General features: G+C 34.4%; 2 protein-coding genes and 1 long non-coding RNA gene across 11 annotated transcripts; 2 read left to right on the top strand and 1 right to left on the bottom strand.

Moving 5' to 3' along the window:
* The first annotated feature begins 1,049 nt into the window (after positions 1-1,049).
* Positions 1,050-4,546, top strand: LOC106445650 (calcium-dependent protein kinase 13). The gene is made up of 7 exons (XM_013887241.3): positions 1,050-1,879; positions 2,399-2,542; positions 2,717-2,869; positions 2,960-3,075; positions 3,163-3,330; positions 3,448-3,678; positions 4,070-4,546. The coding sequence occupies exons 1-7, from the start codon at positions 1,255-1,257 to the stop codon at positions 4,217-4,219; spliced, it is 1,587 nt and encodes a 528-aa protein (XP_013742695.2). The 5' UTR covers positions 1,050-1,254; the 3' UTR covers positions 4,220-4,546.
* A 4,102-nt stretch (positions 4,547-8,648) lies between these two features.
* Positions 8,649-11,705, top strand: LOC106445651. Of its 7 annotated transcripts, none has more exons than XR_007339206.1 (8): positions 8,649-8,987; positions 9,092-9,349; positions 9,570-9,980; positions 10,069-10,161; positions 10,247-10,370; positions 10,450-10,512; positions 10,579-10,752; positions 10,861-11,163. It is a non-coding gene; the product is annotated as an uncharacterized LOC106445651 (long non-coding RNA). The 7 variants fall into 7 exon arrangements; XR_002662842.2 differs by adding an exon at positions 11,433-11,705 and having other exon boundaries at positions 8,678-9,349; positions 9,559-9,980; positions 10,846-10,934; XR_002662839.2 differs by having other exon boundaries at positions 8,678-8,987; positions 9,559-9,980.
* A 1,375-nt stretch (positions 11,706-13,080) lies between these two features.
* On the bottom strand, positions 13,081-16,823 carry LOC106445653 (receptor-like serine/threonine-protein kinase SD1-7). Of its 3 annotated transcripts, XM_048778040.1 has the most exons (8): positions 16,354-16,823; positions 15,457-16,272; positions 14,793-14,930; positions 14,516-14,697; positions 14,227-14,437; positions 13,914-14,151; positions 13,669-13,819; positions 13,081-13,577 (listed from the first exon to the last, which is right to left on the bottom strand). In XM_048778040.1, exons 1-8 carry the CDS (start codon positions 16,766-16,768, stop codon positions 13,257-13,259), a joined length of 2,472 nt encoding a protein of 823 aa, XP_048633997.1. In that variant the 5' UTR covers positions 16,769-16,823; the 3' UTR covers positions 13,081-13,256. The 3 variants fall into 3 exon arrangements, with proteins under 3 accessions (XP_048633997.1, XP_048633996.1, XP_048633998.1); XM_048778039.1 differs by having other exon boundaries at positions 15,457-16,823; XM_048778041.1 differs by lacking the exons at positions 14,793-14,930; positions 15,457-16,272; positions 16,354-16,823 and having other exon boundaries at positions 14,227-14,432; positions 14,516-14,698.
* Between the last annotated feature and the right edge of the window lie 1,825 nt (positions 16,824-18,648).

Below are 18,648 nucleotides of genomic sequence, written 5' to 3'. Positions count from 1 at the left end.
AGAGTTACAGATATCCAGATTTTTTTGGTTCAAATCAAAACGAATAACGAATCGAATCAAAATTTATGAATATTTTGCTCAACTTTATCTATAAACAATAAAAATAATATATATACATAGTTTGGCTTTTGATTCGTTATCTATTTTTTTTTCACCGAAAAATCCAAAGTTTTGTTGGAAGCATGTATTTGAGTTTTATATTTAAAAAAACACAAAATACATAGTATGAATACATTTATAAATATAATGTGAACACGTTAACATACTTATTATCAAATCATTGTGAAACTGTCACATGTATATTATAGTGTGAATGTATTTATTATAATAATTCTTTTTTAATATAATATATAAGGGATCACTAAAATCAATTTTGATCAATGTAGAACGAATTAAAAATAGATTATTTTATTTAAATTTAAACCAGTTGTAATAAAACTAATGCAAAATAGGTTATACAGATGATTAAAATAAACAATTTCATAGTACATGTCATAATTATCCAAAATTTAATCCACTTAAGAATCACAATCACACACACACAAATTTAAATATAAATTATATAAAAACTTAAAAGTATTAAAACATGTATAAAAGTCGTCATTTTCATTACATAAAAGAATTTATACCAAGTAATAATCTTGTACTTTCAAAACACAGGTTGAAAATCTAATATTACTTTTATAGGATAAATATGTATATACTTTTTCTAAGTAAATCATATAATTATATATTTTTTACAAACACAAAACTCATCGAGAGTATTTCCGTCTGTAATTAACATTTAGCTGGTACTAAAAATTAAAAAAAATGTAGACATATTTAACAAATGTCAATAATTAATTTCCACTAATAATATATGGAAAATATATATGTTAAATAAATCTTACTATTTTGTCGTCAAAAAAATATAAATCCTATAAAGTGTTTGATTTACCAAACAAGCAAAGACCGTTTTTCAAAAAGAAAAAGAAACCAGAGAGACCACCACATCATGATTGAGTTTCACAAAGATAGAAAAAAATATAAAAGAAAAAAAGATTTATAGAAAATATCAAAAGAAGAGAGACCTCCCTCTAGCTACTCATCATTCTTCACCGTACGCTTCTTCTCTCTCTCTCTCTCTCTCTCTCTCCAGCTAGCTTTCATAGATTCCCACTGTCACCATCCTCTCCAAAAGCTAGAATGTGGAACCCTAGATTAGCTAGTTAGTCCTTCCCAAAGATCTCTCTCTCTACCTCTGAGCTTCAAGTGATGGGGAACTGTTGCAGATCTCCCGCCGCTGTAGCTAGAGAAGACGTCAAATCGAACTACTCCGGCCGCGATCACCACCGTAAAGACGCTTCCGGCGGGAAAAAACTAGCTCCGATTCGAGTCCTGAGCGAAGTCCCCAAGGAGAACATCGAGGAGCGTTACTTACTCGACCGAGAGCTCGGACGCGGCGAGTTCGGCGTCACGTACCTCTGCATCGAGAGGTCCACGCGCGACCTCCTCGCCTGCAAGTCGATCTCGAAGAGGAAGCTGAGGACCGCCGTGGACATCGAGGATGTGAAGAGGGAAGTGGCGATCATGAAGCATCTGCCTAAGAGCTCGAGTATCGTGACTCTCAAGGAGGCGTGCGAGGACGATAACGCCGTGCATTTGGTGATGGAGCTTTGCGAAGGCGGCGAGCTTTTCGATCGGATTGTTGCGAGAGGGCATTACACCGAGCGCGCCGCCGCGGGGGTTACGAAGACGATTGTGGAGGTGGTGCAGTTGTGCCACAAGCATGGGGTTATTCATAGGGATTTGAAGCCGGAGAACTTTTTGTTCGCTAACAAGAAGGAGAACTCTCCTCTCAAAGCTATTGATTTTGGATTGTCCATCTTCTTCAAGCCAGGTGTGTGTCACTGCATTGTGGATTCAGATTCTGTAATCATCTATATATTTGGATCAGTTCTGTTAATAATATTTTACTACAACTCTGTTTAAGATCCATTTTGGATCATAACTTTGGATAGTTTTGGTTCCAGATCAGGTATTTTTTAAATATCATATCAAAATAAACATAGAAGTAATTAGGTTTTGAATATTTATTTCTGATGCAGCTAATTCAGATTTTTCAGGTAAGTTTTCTTTTGGGTTTCTTGGAGTTATTCAGATTTTTTTAGTTTTTAGGATTAGTTGTTTAGGTTCAGTTAATAATACTTCTGAGTTTATATTTTATATCACCCTACATGATTCATTCATGTATTATCACAGCTCGGATTCGTTTTTTAGTTCGAGTTAGGTTCGGATCTCGGGTTTAGAATTTTTCTTTGCCCAGTCCTTGTTGCTTGATTGACACCATAGATGCATCTTGGCCAGATTAATTGTCCTTAATGTAATGTAATATAATGTAATGCTTGCACATTTTTAGGTGAGAAGTTCTCGGAGATAGTTGGCAGTCCATATTACATGGCACCTGAAGTGCTTAAGCGGAGCTATGGACCCGAAATAGATATATGGAGTGCTGGAGTCATTCTTTATATTCTGCTGTGTGGAGTTCCTCCCTTCTGGGCAGGTCTGTTCACACTTTCCTCGGTACCCTATTTCTGAGCAGTTGCTTACTGATACTTATTGAGTCTTATAATAAACATTTATGTCATCTCACAGAGGTTAACTATGTCTATTATAGTACTTGCAATCTAGTTTTCATAATTTCAGCCAGTTTTTCTTTTCTTTCTTTCAACCACAGAGTCGGAACAGGGAGTTGCTCAGGCTATTCTACGCGGTATAATTGATTTTAAGAGGGAACCGTGGCCAAACATTTCGGAGACTGCTAAGAATCTTGTCAGACAGATGTTAGAGCCTGATCCAAAGCGCCGGCTGACTGCAAAGCAAGTGCTTGGTACATAGAATCCACCTTTACTCCTGCTCTTACTCCCTGTATCTTTTACTATCCTTATTCCTAAATTTGATATTATTTCTCATTTTGTAGAGCACCCATGGATTCAAAATGCAAAGAAAGCTCCAAATGTTCCTCTTGGAGATGTTGTGAAGTCCAGATTAAAGCAGTTTTCAGTGATGAACAGATTCAAGAGAAAAGCTTTGAGGGTTAGTTAATCAGCTTCAAAAGTTGTTTATTTGCATGAGTCGCTTTCTTTAGACCAAAGTTAGCTTACTTACCTTTGTTCACACCAGGTTATTGCTGAATTTTTATCTTCACAAGAAGTAGAAGACATCAAAGAAATGTTCAACAAGATGGATACTGACAAAGATGGTATTGTTACCATCCAGGAGTTGAAAGCTGGACTTCGCGATTTTGGTACACAGCTAGCTGAATCAGAAGTTCAGATGCTTATCGAAGCGGTGAACATACTTTTCCCCTTCTACTTATCATATCTTTTAATTATTGATTGCTTGACCGAGCAAGCATGATCCTGTCATTACTATGGTGTTTGAACTTCATATTTGTATAAAACATAGGTGGATACTAAAGGGAAAGGAACACTAGACTATGGGGAATTTGTTGCAGTCTCTCTCCACCTGCAAAAGGTAGCAAACGATGAGCATCTCCGCAAAGCATTCTCCTACTTTGACAAGGATGGAAACGGGTACATTTTGCCCCAAGAGCTTTGTGAAGCCTTAAAGGAAGATGGAGGGGATGACTGTGTGGATGTCGCCAATGATATATTCCAAGAAGTTGACACAGACAAGGTAAGTGTCAAATCTTCTATGCATGGTATGATCTCATATTCAAAAGGATCTTTCCTTTTGCAAGACTATCAGGAAACCAGAGTTTTTAGGAGAGTATGACTTTTAAATCTCTTTTTGCTCCATATGCATGATAGACTTGCAAATAGGTAACAGAAACATGCTTTGCAAAAGTTCTTAAAGCATGCGAGGTGAGGACAAAACATGTAGTAGCTTTAGTCACTTTTTTTCTGGTCTTTGTCTGTTGTGCAAGCGGTCCCCCATAAACTAAAGCAAGAATGGTCTCAGTGTTGAATGTGCTGCAAATGCTTTGTGTAGAGAGTTCACTTATCATGTAGTTAGTGTAAATGATGTTTCTTCTGGTTATGCCTAATATGGATTACTGACACATTAGGATGGGAGAATAAGCTACGAAGAGTTTGCGGCAATGATGAAAACAGGAACGGATTGGAGGAAGGCGTCTCGACATTACTCGAGAGGGAGATTCAATAGCCTAAGCATCAAGCTAATGAAGGACGGATCTTTGAACCTAGGCAACGAATAGCAGTAAGCCCGCATTAGATTTTTAATAGAATTTGTCTCTCACGTCACGTCCTCCCTTCACGTCACGGACTCAGAATTTAATCTTTTGTTTTGTTGTAAATCTTTCGTTTTTTAACTTCTTTTTTTTTGGGGTGATTTATGCATCTGTGTTCTTTTTTTTGTATTGTGTTTGTGTGTTGTTTAGTTTGTTGTGGTAGAAAGGCCAAAGACATGAGAATCAATGTTTTGATGTGTAGAAGAAAAAACAACGATCTTTCTTGTAATGATGTTGTAATATTCTTTTGTTGGCCTTAACCTCTTTATTGATATGAACAAGACAATTCAAACTTTTGAATACATCAATCCAAGCATATTCATGAGGCTGATTTCAAATTTAACAGGAAAGCTACCTAGTAGTAGTCCCTACTATCCTTGTCTCAACTCTTAGACCATCAACATCAAGTGACTGACCACCAGCAAGGCAGCAAGCCACCTATATTATTGGCCTGCAAAGCTATCAAAATATCAATCAACGTCCACAAAGCGATGCAGTTCAGGATCTAGAATAATCCAACCAACTCTATTTTGTCCTAATGAGCCTTCCTTTATTGGAGACGAATCACTCATCTTATAGGACAAAGTAATAACAAATTAAACGTCACTTGCTTTCTTTACAAAGTTTGCAGTAACAGACTACATCAATCATTTTTCAACAAGATTTGAGCGTCAAGACTCAAGATGTTAAACTTTAAAACCCATTTCAAAGAAGGAAACATATCAAGTTTCGGAGAAAACGGTTTATTAAATAATTATGCAGACTACATTGGAAAGGCTTGCAAGAGATCTTCAACATGATGCAAGTAAATCTGGTCAGGCGTGGATCTTCATAGGACGGCTCAGGTGATGCAGTTAGGCGTAGGTCTTCATAAGGCAGGTAGTATTGTCGGTTGTAGAATCGTCTATGTAATCTTTCCTATATCATAATTGTAAAATCGTAATAAATCAGCGTTAAAAAAAATAATACCAATATCTTGAAACTTGCCAAAATTAAGTTTTCACAAACTTGTAAGGTTATGTAATTGATACTAGAAGAATCAGCCACATGGAGCCAATAAGTATTATATGTTATCTATTATATTAAAATAGAAGTCACAGCTTCACTTAATGTGTGTTATTTTTTTCAGTAGAACTTTTCTATATTATCATGTTTCATTTATATCTTAATTTTTGAATCACTAATGATCACAAAATCGCATAAAAACCTTCAAAGTGGCAGCCATTTATACTTTAAATTCTGAGAGTATTTTATAAGCACTTCAAATTTCCAAAGTGATACTTGTATCAAAACAAACCTTCAATCTGACGTACTTGTACATCAAATCAAAATGGTTAACAGTACTGTTCAAAATTGTTGATGTGTTTTTTTAAAAAAATTATTTTATTAATAAAATAATATAAAATACAGAAAATATAAAAATTCATAAAAAAAATTCAAAACAAATCATAAAAGTCATTAAAATTTTACAAATATCAAAAAATTCACCCAAAAAATTAAAATAATTTATTAATAAAATAAATATAAAATAAAGAAAATATAAAAATATAAAAAAATTATAAAATTCAAAACAAATCATAAAAAGTCATAAACATTTACAAAAATAAAAGATTTACAACAAATATTTATATTATTTTGTTAATAAAACAAGTATAAAATACAGAAAATATAAACTGGCACCCTCAAGCTATCATTAGTATCCATTCTTCCATTTAACAATCATGAACTTTCCCAAATCCAACCAACACACATACAAAACATAACAGATAAAAGAATCCAAAATAGCAACCAGTCTCTGGATTATGATTACTCTAATTCAAAGAAAAAAAATCATTATCTTCAAATGATTCTTGTGAACCAAATCAAGTAAATAATATAAATATTTTTTTGTGATTTTTTTTGTGAATTTTTATGAATTTTTATGATTTTTTTTGAACTTTTGTATGAATTTTTATATTTTCAGTACTTTTATATTTATTTTATGCATAAAATGATTTAAATATTTTGTGATTTTTTTGAGTTTTGAGAATTTTAATGATTTAATGATTTATTTTGTAGTTTTTATGAATTTTATATTTTCTGTATTTTTCTATTTATTTTATTAATAAAATAATTAAATTTGTTTTGATGATTTTTAATTGTCCTGTGAATTTTAGTGATTTTCATGATTTGTTGTGAATTTTTTATTAATTTTAATATTTTCTGTATTTTATATATATATTATCGATAAAATAATTTTTTAAAAAAATTGGTGAATTTTGCAAATATTTAGTGACTTTTATGATTTTTTTGAATTATTTTATGAATTTTATATTTTTTATATTTTTATATTTATTTTACTAATAAAACAACTTAAAAAATACTACACGTCATCGGTTTTGTACAGTACCGGTTACCGTTTTTACTTGATGTACAAATAAACCAGATTGATAGTTTATTTTGATACAATTGTGGTTTTAGAGGTTTAAAATGTTTGTGAAATACTCTTAGGGTTTAAAGTGTAAGTTGACTGCCACCTTAAAAGTTTTTTATGCGATTTTCCCCTGAATAATATACCAGTCAAACATCATAACAAATCTATCCTATTAACCAGTTCGTTTTGTCAGAACATATTGACATCAATAATTAGTCACCTAATATATACATACAAATTAAATAATACAGTATCACATTACAGAAATCAAAATCTGTCATCATGAGTGAACTCCTAACGATGCGAAAACTTTGAAACATATATGAACTTGTCGTGCTCTCTAATGATCCATCGTTCATCAATCATCACCCAAAAAAAATATTATAACAGAAATATTGAATCACCTAATAAATACATACAAAACCATTATTAATGAATCACCTTAAATATTTTAAAATCTGTCATCTCAAAATGAATTCTTTATGGTGCCGCAACCCAACACATAAGAACTTCGTGTGATCTCTAAAATAATCCCACCTTTTTTAAGGGCGGATCAAATCTACTTTAATGCTAATTGTGATAAACCTACGGAATAAATGAGTTGGTTCTCTGATAAACCAAATCAGATTAAAGAATTCATTATGTTAGTTGATGGATAATGGTTCTAATTGTACCTACCCAGCATTTGTAACTAAATATGAGTTATGTGCTCTAAACTATTGTAATGGATCTTGTAGCGGTAATTTGGATAACGGATATCATCCGGAGTTAGGTTTGAGCTTAAACGGATACCTCAAAACTATTTGAAAACCAATGGTTTTAAAACTGAAGTGACAACCACACCGGAAAAACTCTTGTCATACAAAACTTCTAGAAAAAGATATAAAAATATGAAATTTGTTTTTGTATTGTTCTCAAAAAATAAAAATGTCAAAAAAATTTATATAAAAAACTATTTAAGAATTATTTATTTTTATATATCTCTAGAGTAGGGGTATAATTACCATTTAGCTCTTTAGTGAAATTTTGTTTTGGTCATTTTGACTCTTGGAGTTTATTTTGTGACACAATTATTTTTGAACTATTCTAAGGTATTTCTCATGATATAAATTATTATTTATAAATCTTCATGTTGTATATATTATGATTATATACATCTAATATTCTTTATGTTAGAAATGTTTTGATTGTTTAAATAATAGTGTCTTCTAATGATGTGTTTATGTTGGATCACCACCATTCAACTATTAATTTTTAACTTTACCTTAAATTTAGTACTATTTTAAAATTAGCTTTAAATGATAAAAAATTTTCATAAATACCTGTGGTTTATTGTGAAAAAGATAAAATTAACCCTCCTAAGAATTTAATTAGACGATTATGCTATTTAATACAAAATTATTAAAACATTACTTAAATTTGATAAATTTAATCTCCTATACATATTATATGAAGATATTTTTTAAAAAATATAACCTCCTAATATGTATTAATTATATTTTAATTTTGGTGAGTTGTCAACATCTTACATCACTACCATGCTTACATAACAGAGTTACAATTAATTTAGGCAAACCTTAAACCAACCTTTTATTTTTTAAGGAAATTTATTAGCCTCGTATATAATAAGTGATGTCTCTCCTTATGACCACTAATTAATTTTGGTAAGACCCATTAGGGAAAAAAATATTTCTCAACATCACAAAATAAAATATATAAGCATCAATACTAAATTGAGTATTATGTACAAGATTTTCCGTATGTTTGTATGTTAAAGAATATATATATATATATATAGATATAGATATATATCTTTATATCTTATACAATAAAACAGACTTGCCTCTCTCCTCGTTAAGCCACGTCATCAGGTAGGGGAAGGCAAATCTCGACACGTGTCGACACCTGAGTGGTTCCGTGTTTTTTCTCCTGCTTTTGTTTCTTGCGTTGTTGATTACGAGAGTCTGATGTGGGCTTTATGGTATTTGCGCATGAAGCCCAAACCACAATTTCATTAGGGTTTTCTCCATTTTCTTCTCGCGGCGTGAGCTCACCAACGAACCCGCGTATAGGCTCAGATCGCCGTTCCGATATACATAACGCCTCAGATCTTCATAAATGCGTTCTTACCTTCGTCCTCCAATTACCGGCTGAAGGTTCAACTACAAATATCCCACCTTTCGACGATGAATACCACAACTCAAACGAGATCCACAAAAATAGTTTGTTTAAGCAATCGATTCCGACAATGGCGTCTTCATACACTCTCCTTGCCGATTGGAAAGCCAGACGCTGCTCCCGGAGGTTCGGTCGTCTGCTGAGGTTTTGAGAGGCCAGAACCTTTGTTTCCCATTAACCTTGTCGACTATTAGATTCATTCTGATTTACTAATGTTTTATTTTACTCCTTTCCAACACTTATTCAAGGGTCCATTGGTGCGATTCGACAGCTGAGATTTAGATAACGACTTGCAGAAGGCTCTGTGTTCACGCTAAGTGGATTTGATGTTTCGCGCAAAAACCCCAAATTCCGGTTATCTGATGCCCTCCTCTCCATATGGTTCAATGATGGAACTTCTTTCGAAAAGCGAGCAATGACCGTGAGGACCATTCCAACGGAAATGTTTCGATTTCCATCATACGACCAGTTACCAGAACTAGCAAACACCGGCAAACAGCTCCCTGGTATGTATTTGAAGTTTCAGTGTTGAAGTTGGTTTTTGTTAAAGCATGAGTTGACGTAAACCCGTTAGATAATTTATCAGACATCATGGGGGAGCTTAGTGCAATTAGGAGCACAATAATGCTTACTTTGCGTCTAGAAAGGCACTTTAGATTGTGTAATCTTCATTTATTATATATAGATACTTAACAAGTCTGACTTTGTAAGATAGTTTATGTGCAGGGATACAAGCGTTTGTGTTAGTATGTTTGACTCTCTGGCTCTTGCATTCCATAGCAAATTCGATAGCTACGGGAGAGAGCCAAGAATTTTTGCTGTAATAGATATAGTGACATCCTCTGTTGTGTTGATATCAGTGTCGTGGTTGTTGTTATATTAATCATTCAAGCATAAGTCGAGACCTGAATCAGATGTCTGGAGTATGGGTGTCATCACTTGCATTCTTCTCTGTGGAAGAAGACCCTTTTGGGGTAAGACACAAGACGTGATACTGAATGAGTTGTAGACAATAAAACAGGTAATGAGAAGAAAAAACATGACTTCGAAACAAACACACGGGCAACGATTACAAGGAAGCCAAAGATCTTGTGAAGAAGTTGTTGGCAAAGGAGTCATGAGCACGGTTAACAGCAGGTGAAGCACTATGAATGTGATTCTTAATAGCCAATGTTTATGTTTGTAGATTTACAGTTTTTGTATTTGGTTTGTTGGCGTTTTGCAGCACACGCATGGGTGAGAGATTGTAATAGACATCTGTTCTTGTCAACATACATCAGTTTCTGAAGTTAGCCGGCTTAAGCAGATTGCTCTGAAGGTAATCAAAAAGAAACAAAGACAGAGATTGTGTTTCATATTCATGAGTTTTTTACTTAACTGAAGTGTGTTTTTGAACGGTTCAGGAGACGACTAATGATGATGATGAGCTGGATGATCTCATAGACCAGTTTGGAGAAGTTAATATGTAGAGATTCCATATCACACAAAGTCAAGAATGATTCCATTAGTCTTGTGGAGATGAGGCAGGTAAGAAGAAAACAAGACTTGCGATGCAAGTAAGCGATTCAAGGCAATAGTGCGTAAACTCATTAGCCATATTTCACAGGTTCTTGTGAAAGATAGTCCTTGGAAGCTCAATGATGCAAGATTAGCTGCGATTCTTCAAGGAGTAAGTCTGCTCACTTTCCACGTTTTGTTTTAAAAATATTCAAAAATAAAATATCCGTCTTTGCAGATCGATAGCAACACTTATGGGTTAGTGAACTACGCTGAGTTTGTGGTCGTTACTTTACATGTTAGTCAACTGGAGGAGCATGACTCTGACCAGTGGGAGTAGTGGTCATGAGCAGCTTTCGAGAAGTTTGACATTGCCAGAGATGGGTTTATAACATCTGAGGAACAAAAAATGGTCAGGCTCACATCTCTTATATTCACCTCGCTTTTAATTATCGTTTAATCAAGTTTCCACCTTTGCATCAAACGGGTTTGAAACGCTCTATAGAATCACTTCTTGCAGAAGCTGGCGTTAATGAAGATCGGAGAATCAGCATTCATGAGTTTCACAAACTCTTGAGATCTGCAATCCTCCAGGTAAAAAATAGTCAAAAACCATCATGGTTACCAGCTTTCTCGAAAAATGTAAATCACTTTCGCAAATAGAAATATGAATATTAGATTTTCTACTCATAGACACAAAACATTTGTAACAATCACCATATGATTCAAGAAGATCTTATACAGACTAGATGTTATTTTGTATTTGTTACCAAGGAACACCCATGTGGTCAGAAGGTTTGGGATTGTTTTCCCGACTTGAGCAGATGATTTTGTATTTTTTATTTGCTTGTGATGGTAAAATACATAGTTACACATAATTCACATCATCTCAAGTTTGTTTTACTTGAAAGAGAATTTCAGAGCTTATGAACTTAATATGTTACTTACGTTAGCAAAGGAACTATCTTGAATAGCTTGAGATGATGAGTAACTATTAGATGAGATTTCAGTGTTTCCCGAGTTATCTTTCTTCTCTTACGAGAAACATCCTGCATGAAAGCAACTAATACCAGTCCCTGAATATATATATAGGGATGTTCATAGCACATGAAGAACTTGCTGGTCAAACCTAATGAAAAAAGCACTCACCTCTTGATCTGAAGAAGAGGCATGTAATTTAAGCTCAAGCTCTAAACAAACACCATCTTTTTAATCTGATTGGTTACTGTTCCTCATAATATCCAAACCTAAAGAGTTTATTTTACAATCTTGTTTGTTTCAAGCATACACGACCATCGTTTCATTAACATACAGTTTTGGATATTCATTTAATTTTCAAAATAAAAATATAAATATTTTTCCTCATTTCCAAATATTTTCCATAGCCAGAATTAATTTCTTCCCAAAAATAAAATAAGAAGAATATATGAACAAAATTTCGTTACACATTTAAATTCAGTTTAGTGACTTTAGTCTCTAAAATAAAATTTCAAATAATATTCCTTAGATATATTGTCCATATGGTACTTAATAATATAAATATGTTCTTTAAACTAAACATCAGCTTTACTTTATGCTTAAATTCTAACAAAATTAACTCTTATATGTTTATCATCTTTTTATTTACTTTTATTGAATCAATTAGTCACGGCCACTTAGGCTAATCCACTTTCAACTAAGAAACTTCAAAAATAGTTAATACACTATGATCGCTAGCCAAAATCAAATAAATCGGAGGAAAATCATCTTCTTTCAACATATTTTAATTTTCATTTTCTTGAATATATTTTTTTTACTAAAAACATAAAAGAATTATAAATTCAGGTAAAAATAAAACATACAAACCCGGCGCGTAGCGCCGGAATACCACTAATATATAATAGAGTTCTTTCTCTCCTGGTAAGGATATCTAGGATTCCAAGTCAGAAATTCTGTCTCTGTACGCGTGACACGTGTTAAAGGAGAATGAAACTCATCGTTTCATTAATTCTGTATTGTGATGGACTCTGTCGTGGGCTTTAAACGTGAAATTGTGTGTACGGCCCAGACAAATGGATTTTGTCTCTAACCCTAATTCTACAGACGCGAAGCCATGGAGTTCTGATTCCCCCCTTCCTTTTATGGCGGGCAGTGACGCCTGATATATATATATCAAATACTAAGTTTCTTTATATTCCGTATGTTCTTAAAATTCTTTTTCAACCCAAAAATCATTCTTTTTCGACATTACTAAAAAATATTTTTACTCAATTTGGTAACACACACACACACACGAGTGTAGAATCATGTTTCGTCTATATTATTTACAATTTGTTCTCCACTCTCTATTGTATATGTACCTGCAATTCACTCCATTCTTTGTCACATTCACAATCGTAAAGTGATCCGTATGTAAAGCAGTTAGCTAACTTCAATGCTTCGTCACCTACATATAGATTTTTTTTTTTGTTAAAGTCCTACATATAGATATAGTAACAACTAAAGGTTATCATCCTTACATAAACACAACATTAATCAAAATTTCAGTCCTGATATGTTATAATTTCCTTCTCATAACATACGAACATAATGCTTTAAACAGTATATAATAGGTATTATCAGACTTGAATGGATATTGGACAACACGAACGAGGACCTTTCTCGAATTTGATTTACCAAATATGTATTTAAAGTTTTCGGCCGACTATTTTCTAGAATAAAGTTTGGTTCGGCCCATCACTAAGCAAAGTATTTAATCAGATTAGCCAAAAATAAAAAATCATTCGATTTGATAGAAAATTGTATATAATGAACGATCAAATATAGTGTTTGTTTTTTTTAATACAGTGTCCATTATATATTGTTTGCTCCGCTTAAAGCGTGGATTTTGTCCTAGTATACTAGCATATAAACAGATCCGCTTAGTAACTTTCAAATTTACCGAGCGTCGATAACCGAGAGAGTGATTTGGTTCACTGTCCACTCATCGTCACCCAGTTTACTTAATTCAGCGCCAAGAGGACCTCTGCCAACGCAAAATGCTGGCTGTTTAGGCTCAGGAAGAGTCGTAGTTTCGCTTCCAAGCATCACCATTACAGACGACATGGCTGGTCTGTCTTCAGCACGTTCTTGAACACACAAAAGACCGATATGTACACATCTTAAGATTTCATGCATCTTGAACGTTGATGATGCCGAATCTATTATGATTGGATCTATGATGTCTAGCCCTTTTCTTTCCTTCCAATTCCTCCACACCTGTGCATAATAATGGGATCTTTTTTCTTTTTGTAATAATCAGATTAAGAGTACAGAAAAAAAGATCGAATTCAAGAGGTTCTCAGCTTACACAACCGAGGAGACTAAGGTCACCACTTGAGTTGTAAAATCCTGTACTCCTCTTGCCACTTATAATCTCAAGAAGCAAGACCCCGAAGCTAAAGACATCCGACTTCACCGAGAATATCCCATTCATTGCATATTCTGGAGACATGTAGCCACTGCATAATGAAGATTAAACTCATATATTATGAGGTTGTTTTAAGTTTGGATTAAGAAAAAAAATCATTGTTGTTTTGGCGAATTATTTCTTACTAAGTTCCAACCACCTTCCGGGTATTAGCTTCTGTCTCATCCCGTCTAAAGATCCTGGCCATCCCAAAGTCCGAGATCTTTGGAATCATATTTTTATCAAGCAAGATGTTACTTACTTTCAAGTCTCTATGGATGATCCTAAACCGTGAATCTTGGTGAAGATATAATAGTCCTCTTGCAATACCATTTGCAATATCAAATCTCAGTTGCCAATTTAAGTTGGAGCGTCGTTTTTTGTCTACAAATTGGCACAGCGGGAAAACGTGTTAACTTAGATGTTGAATTGTTAAAATAAGATGTTTCAGTCACAAACCAAAGAGATGAGAATCAAGGCTTAGATTCTCCAGGTATTCGTAGATCAACATCTTCTCCCCCTTATCGACGCAACAACCAAGAAGCCGGACAAGGTTTATGTGCTGCAGCCTTGCAATTAGTCTAACCTCATTCTTGAACTCATCTGTCCCTTGCAAAGACATTTTTGATAATCTCTTTACCGCAATTTCTTTCCCGTCAAGTAACCTTCCCTATCACCAGACATTTGACTATGCAATGAAACCTTGTGCCGTGATAATTCTGAATAAATTTTGAATTACTTTTTTTACCTTGTAAACAATACCAAAACCACCTTGTCCAAGCTTGTTGGTGGTAGAAAAATTGTGTGTTGCGGTGGCAATAGCTTCAAAATCCATCAATGGAAGCTCTAGATCTTCTGTTTTCATATCGCCTGATGTGTGTCTCTTGCTTGATATTACCACCTCATTCATTATCGAATCTTGGCTTGTTACTTAATCAAATGTTCCATTCAGACAAAAACAAAATCAAGACATGACTATTAAAATTGACAGATATAAATAAAGGAAATGAAAGTTGTTGACTTACCAATAGGCTTTGGAATTGCTATTGATTGCTTCTGCTTCCTTTTCCAAAAGCGGAAAATGATAAAGCTTAGAAGAAGCAAAATGCTCACCCCAATACTCAAACCTAGTATTATATTTCTCTTTTTGGTTCTCTTGTCCTCTGCAACAAAAAACGAGGCATGCATTTTCTTCTGAGTAGATGTCAACACAAAACGAAACTAATTAAAGAAACAAATCCTACCCAAGTATAGTTTGTTATATTTAATAAAGAAACAAAATACTGCTTTAAGACTTTTCTATCAGAAACAATGGTAAACCTAAATAAAATACTTGTTATTCGATCTAACTTACACCATACTAATCTTAGTTTTTATGAATAATATAGTAATCAGATGTTTTGCTAAGCGCCTCAATTAATATTCATACGTCAACTTCTTGAGAACTTTAAGAAGTGTGTTAGAGGGAGAAAAGAAAACTATAAAACATTTGATTAAATTCAAAGTCTGATAAACAAACAACATTGCAAAATTTAACTCATGTTAATATACTAAAACGTCTTTACTTTAGAAATAATGCAATAGAAAAATGACCAAGCATTAGCAATATACTTGGTTGAGTAAAGCGTTCGGGATCTGGTCAGACACCTCTTGGCCAAAAAATGAAAGAAAAAGAAAAAAAAAACTAACCTAGATCAGCAGCTGCTAGTCTGACAAAGAGATCCTGACCTCCCTTAGCAAAGTTTTTGATATCAAAAATCTCTCCTGTCCAAATCACACAGCCTGACCCGCCATTACGGATATCCGTATTAGCAAATGCCGTACAGTTACAGTCTTTTAGACACCTCTCTTCACATTCTTTCAACCCAATTCCTCTGTCCACAGTTGTCGCCGTGGTATCCGGCAATTTCATCTTCTTTAACCGCACAAACCCATCTCTACCGTCACAGCTCAGCCTTGTCTTTCTAACACAACCAGCGGAATCATCTCTCAAAGTCCAAGGTTGCTCATTTCCAGGGCCAAACCCTTTGATACAATTACAAATCGGTGAAGTGTTTGAATCGCAGTAACCGTAACTCCCACATTCTTTGTAGTTGTCGCATAGATCTTTTGGTGAGTACCATAACTGTTTCCAACTCTGTGCTGTCTCAATCCAAGTTAGTCGTTCAAGTAACCCCGCGGAGCTTAGTCTTACTCTCTCGTAAATATTGGTTTTGGTAATCAGGTATGAGTAACTCACTTCTTCATTAGTCGCTGTGAAATTGTAAATTATGTAGTCAAGTGGTTTTGTCTCAGCTGAGCTGCTAAACCGGACTCCATTCCAAGGACCGCTCCGGTATATTATGGAGTCTTTGCTGCATACGTAAAACTCAGGGAATCCTTTGGTTTTCAGTTTGGTAAAGAAATCTCCGCTTGATGGATCATCTGGAGTTTTCCAGGATCTCAAAAACCTTTCGCGTCCGGTTTTATGATCCCAACCCAATCTCATCTCCGGCAGTAAAGTATCTGTCGGAAAATCGAAACTTTGCCACAAGAACCCATTTGGATTGTTATTAGTATTATTCAAGTGTCTTAGAACAAAATTACCGTTATCGAGAAGCTCGGCAACCACTGGCGATCTTACTTCTTTATCGGTCAGATTGGTCGACCATACAGGTGTATCGGATTGGTCGAATATGACAAGATTATTGTCGGAGATGTTGAGAGTTCCACTGGAACTAAGGAGAGGATTGTCTCTGTTCGCAACCCATACGTAGGTTCTTGTGGAGACTTTCTTGTACCAAATCCCGAGATACCAACGAGAACTTGATGGAGGATTGAAGAAACCAAGCTCGAAGATTTCACTACGAGATAGAATGGTTTTGTTGCTTGAGACAGTGAGAGATTCTGTAGCCGAAAAAGTGTTGGCAGAGACAGAGAAAGCATGAAACAATATTAAAACCAAGAAGATGAACATGAGGACAACGGTGTATGTATTGTAGTAGGTCGATACACTTATCATCTCTCTCTACACCAATTTGATTGTGTTCTTGCCTTTTTTTTCCTTTCAACAAACTTTTATGTACATATATTTGAGAATTTTTATCATTGGAGATTTCGAACATGTCAAATGTGTGAACGTTATTCTCTTTGTAATAATGCCAATAATATTTCCCTGTCAGCTTGACTAACTATTGGTCTTCTTGTTGGCATTTATAATATCAATGGTGTTGACCTAGCAAATGCCGTGTAGTTTTTGTTATTTTTAATTTCTTTCAAACCTTTTTTTATCTAAGTCAAATTGTTGGCATTAGATACGCTTTTTGTGCTTTTAAGAGATAAAATAACTTTACAGATTAAATGGAATGATGGACAGATGGCTATCTAAAAGGGGAAAATAAGTGCTAACTAAATCTATTTTATTAGTGTGAGTGCCATTGCAAAGTCCAGGTAGAGCGTCATCAATCCACCTAAAAGAAGAATGCATTGGGCGTAGTGAAAAAACTTTGTTTGCCAAAAGAAGAGGGTGAAATGGTATTTCGTATGATCTATGAATTTAATCTTGCGCTTCTTGCAAAACAAGTATGACGCTTGGTTCAATTCCAAGATTAGCTAATAGCTCGTGTTTTGAGAGAAAAGTACTCTCAGTACATCATTGCGATAAAGTTCGACAGAAAACCTTTCTTATGTATAGACAAGCATATCAGCAGCAAGGAATCTAATACTGCTCGGAATCAGACACAAGATAAATTCTGGATATGCAGTTAGAGTATGGAAAGATCCTTGGATTCCTACAATACCAGCTAGACCTGCACGGCCAAATGTCCCGATGGCACATCGAAAATGACAATAAGTGGTTCACCGGTTTCTGTTTTTCGGTCTAATGTGGTTTTAGCCAGTTTGATTTCCCTTGGGTTTAATCGTCAACCCAAACCGGCCATGTATCCAGCTCATGGTTGAACCTGGTTCGACCACTACCGGTCTGGTATGGTGTTAAAAACACTGCTAAAACCCGAAGATGGATCCATTCGTGTTTGGATTTTGGTAAGATCACATATTTATGGTGATCAAACCTCTCTTCTAAAGATTGTAAAATATCTATAAAATCCTTTTTCATAATATATTCCTATTTTAAACCATCATGTATGTGGTGTCGTACAAATATCATGGCTTTTACCCTTTCCTCATCCGATAATACTTTTGATTTATTGATGGTTTATAAAAGCCCATTTTCTCTTAGGTGTATTTTTTTTTATCAAACCTTACTTTTAAAAAATTCTTACTCTCTATCAATGGAGAAAGTTATTACAAGGAAGCTAATACAACATAGAAAGATAGGGGCATACAAAGCGCTTAAACAATTAATGATGTCGAGACATCCTCTAATCTCAGCGACCATCGAGCTGTAAAGTGAGATGAAACCTTAAAAATTTGAGACCACAATCAGTGATATAAATCCCAAAATTGAAGCAGCAACAAGTGCACAATCAACAATCTTCAACATGGCTACAAATCCTTTGATTAGAACTTCAATGTTAAAAGTATCTCTAATCTTCAACAGTACATTCCCTACACCAAAGCCACATAAAGTAGATGATGAAATTAGGAGAAGAACAAATTCCATAAAAGCGGAAACCGGGCAGTAAATAACCCGATTCACATGATGATTGAATATGTGAGGAATCAATCCATTAAGCTGCCACTGAGCACAAAAGGACTTCAATACCACAAAATGGAACTGCATACCGCAGTAAAGGCACTGCATACTGCAGTAAAGGGGTGCACCAAAGCGAGAAACAGAGATAAATCAAAGGAGAGTTCAAGATACCAAAGCATTGATATCAACTCATCTCCCAATATTAAGTTAAAAATCTCTGAGATAACACCTGGATTGGAAGAGGA

Source organism: Brassica napus, chromosome A4 (assembly GCF_020379485.1).
Source record: "Brassica napus cultivar Da-Ae chromosome A4, Da-Ae, whole genome shotgun sequence".
Taxonomy (NCBI): Eukaryota; Viridiplantae; Streptophyta; class Magnoliopsida; order Brassicales; family Brassicaceae; genus Brassica; species Brassica napus.
The sequence above is the reverse complement of the archived record's forward strand: the minus strand, read 5'-3'. Positions and strand labels throughout refer to the sequence as shown.

Bases quoted from the DNA above. Each gene is read 5' to 3' on its own strand.
- LOC106445650 (XM_013887241.3), top strand. From the start codon at position 1,255: ATGGGGAACTGTTGCAGATCTCCCGCCGCTGTAGCTAGAGAAGACGTC. The intron at 1,880-2,398 runs GTGTGTGTCACT...GCACATTTTTAG, and splicing joins GTCCATCTTCTTCAAGCCAG to GTGAGAAGTTCTCGGAGATA. The intron at 2,543-2,716 runs GTCTGTTCACAC...TTTCAACCACAG, and splicing joins AGTTCCTCCCTTCTGGGCAG to AGTCGGAACAGGGAGTTGCT.
- LOC106445653 (XM_048778039.1), bottom strand. From the start codon at position 16,768: ATGATAAGTGTATCGACCTACTACAATACATACACCGTTGTCCTCATG. The intron at 14,931-15,456 runs GTTAGTTTTTTT...TTTTTGTTGCAG, and splicing joins ACTAGCAGCTGCTGATCTAG to AGGACAAGAGAACCAAAAAG. The intron at 14,438-14,515 runs GTAAAAAAAGTA...GTCTGGTGATAG, and splicing joins GTTTTGGTATTGTTTACAAG to GGAAGGTTACTTGACGGGAA.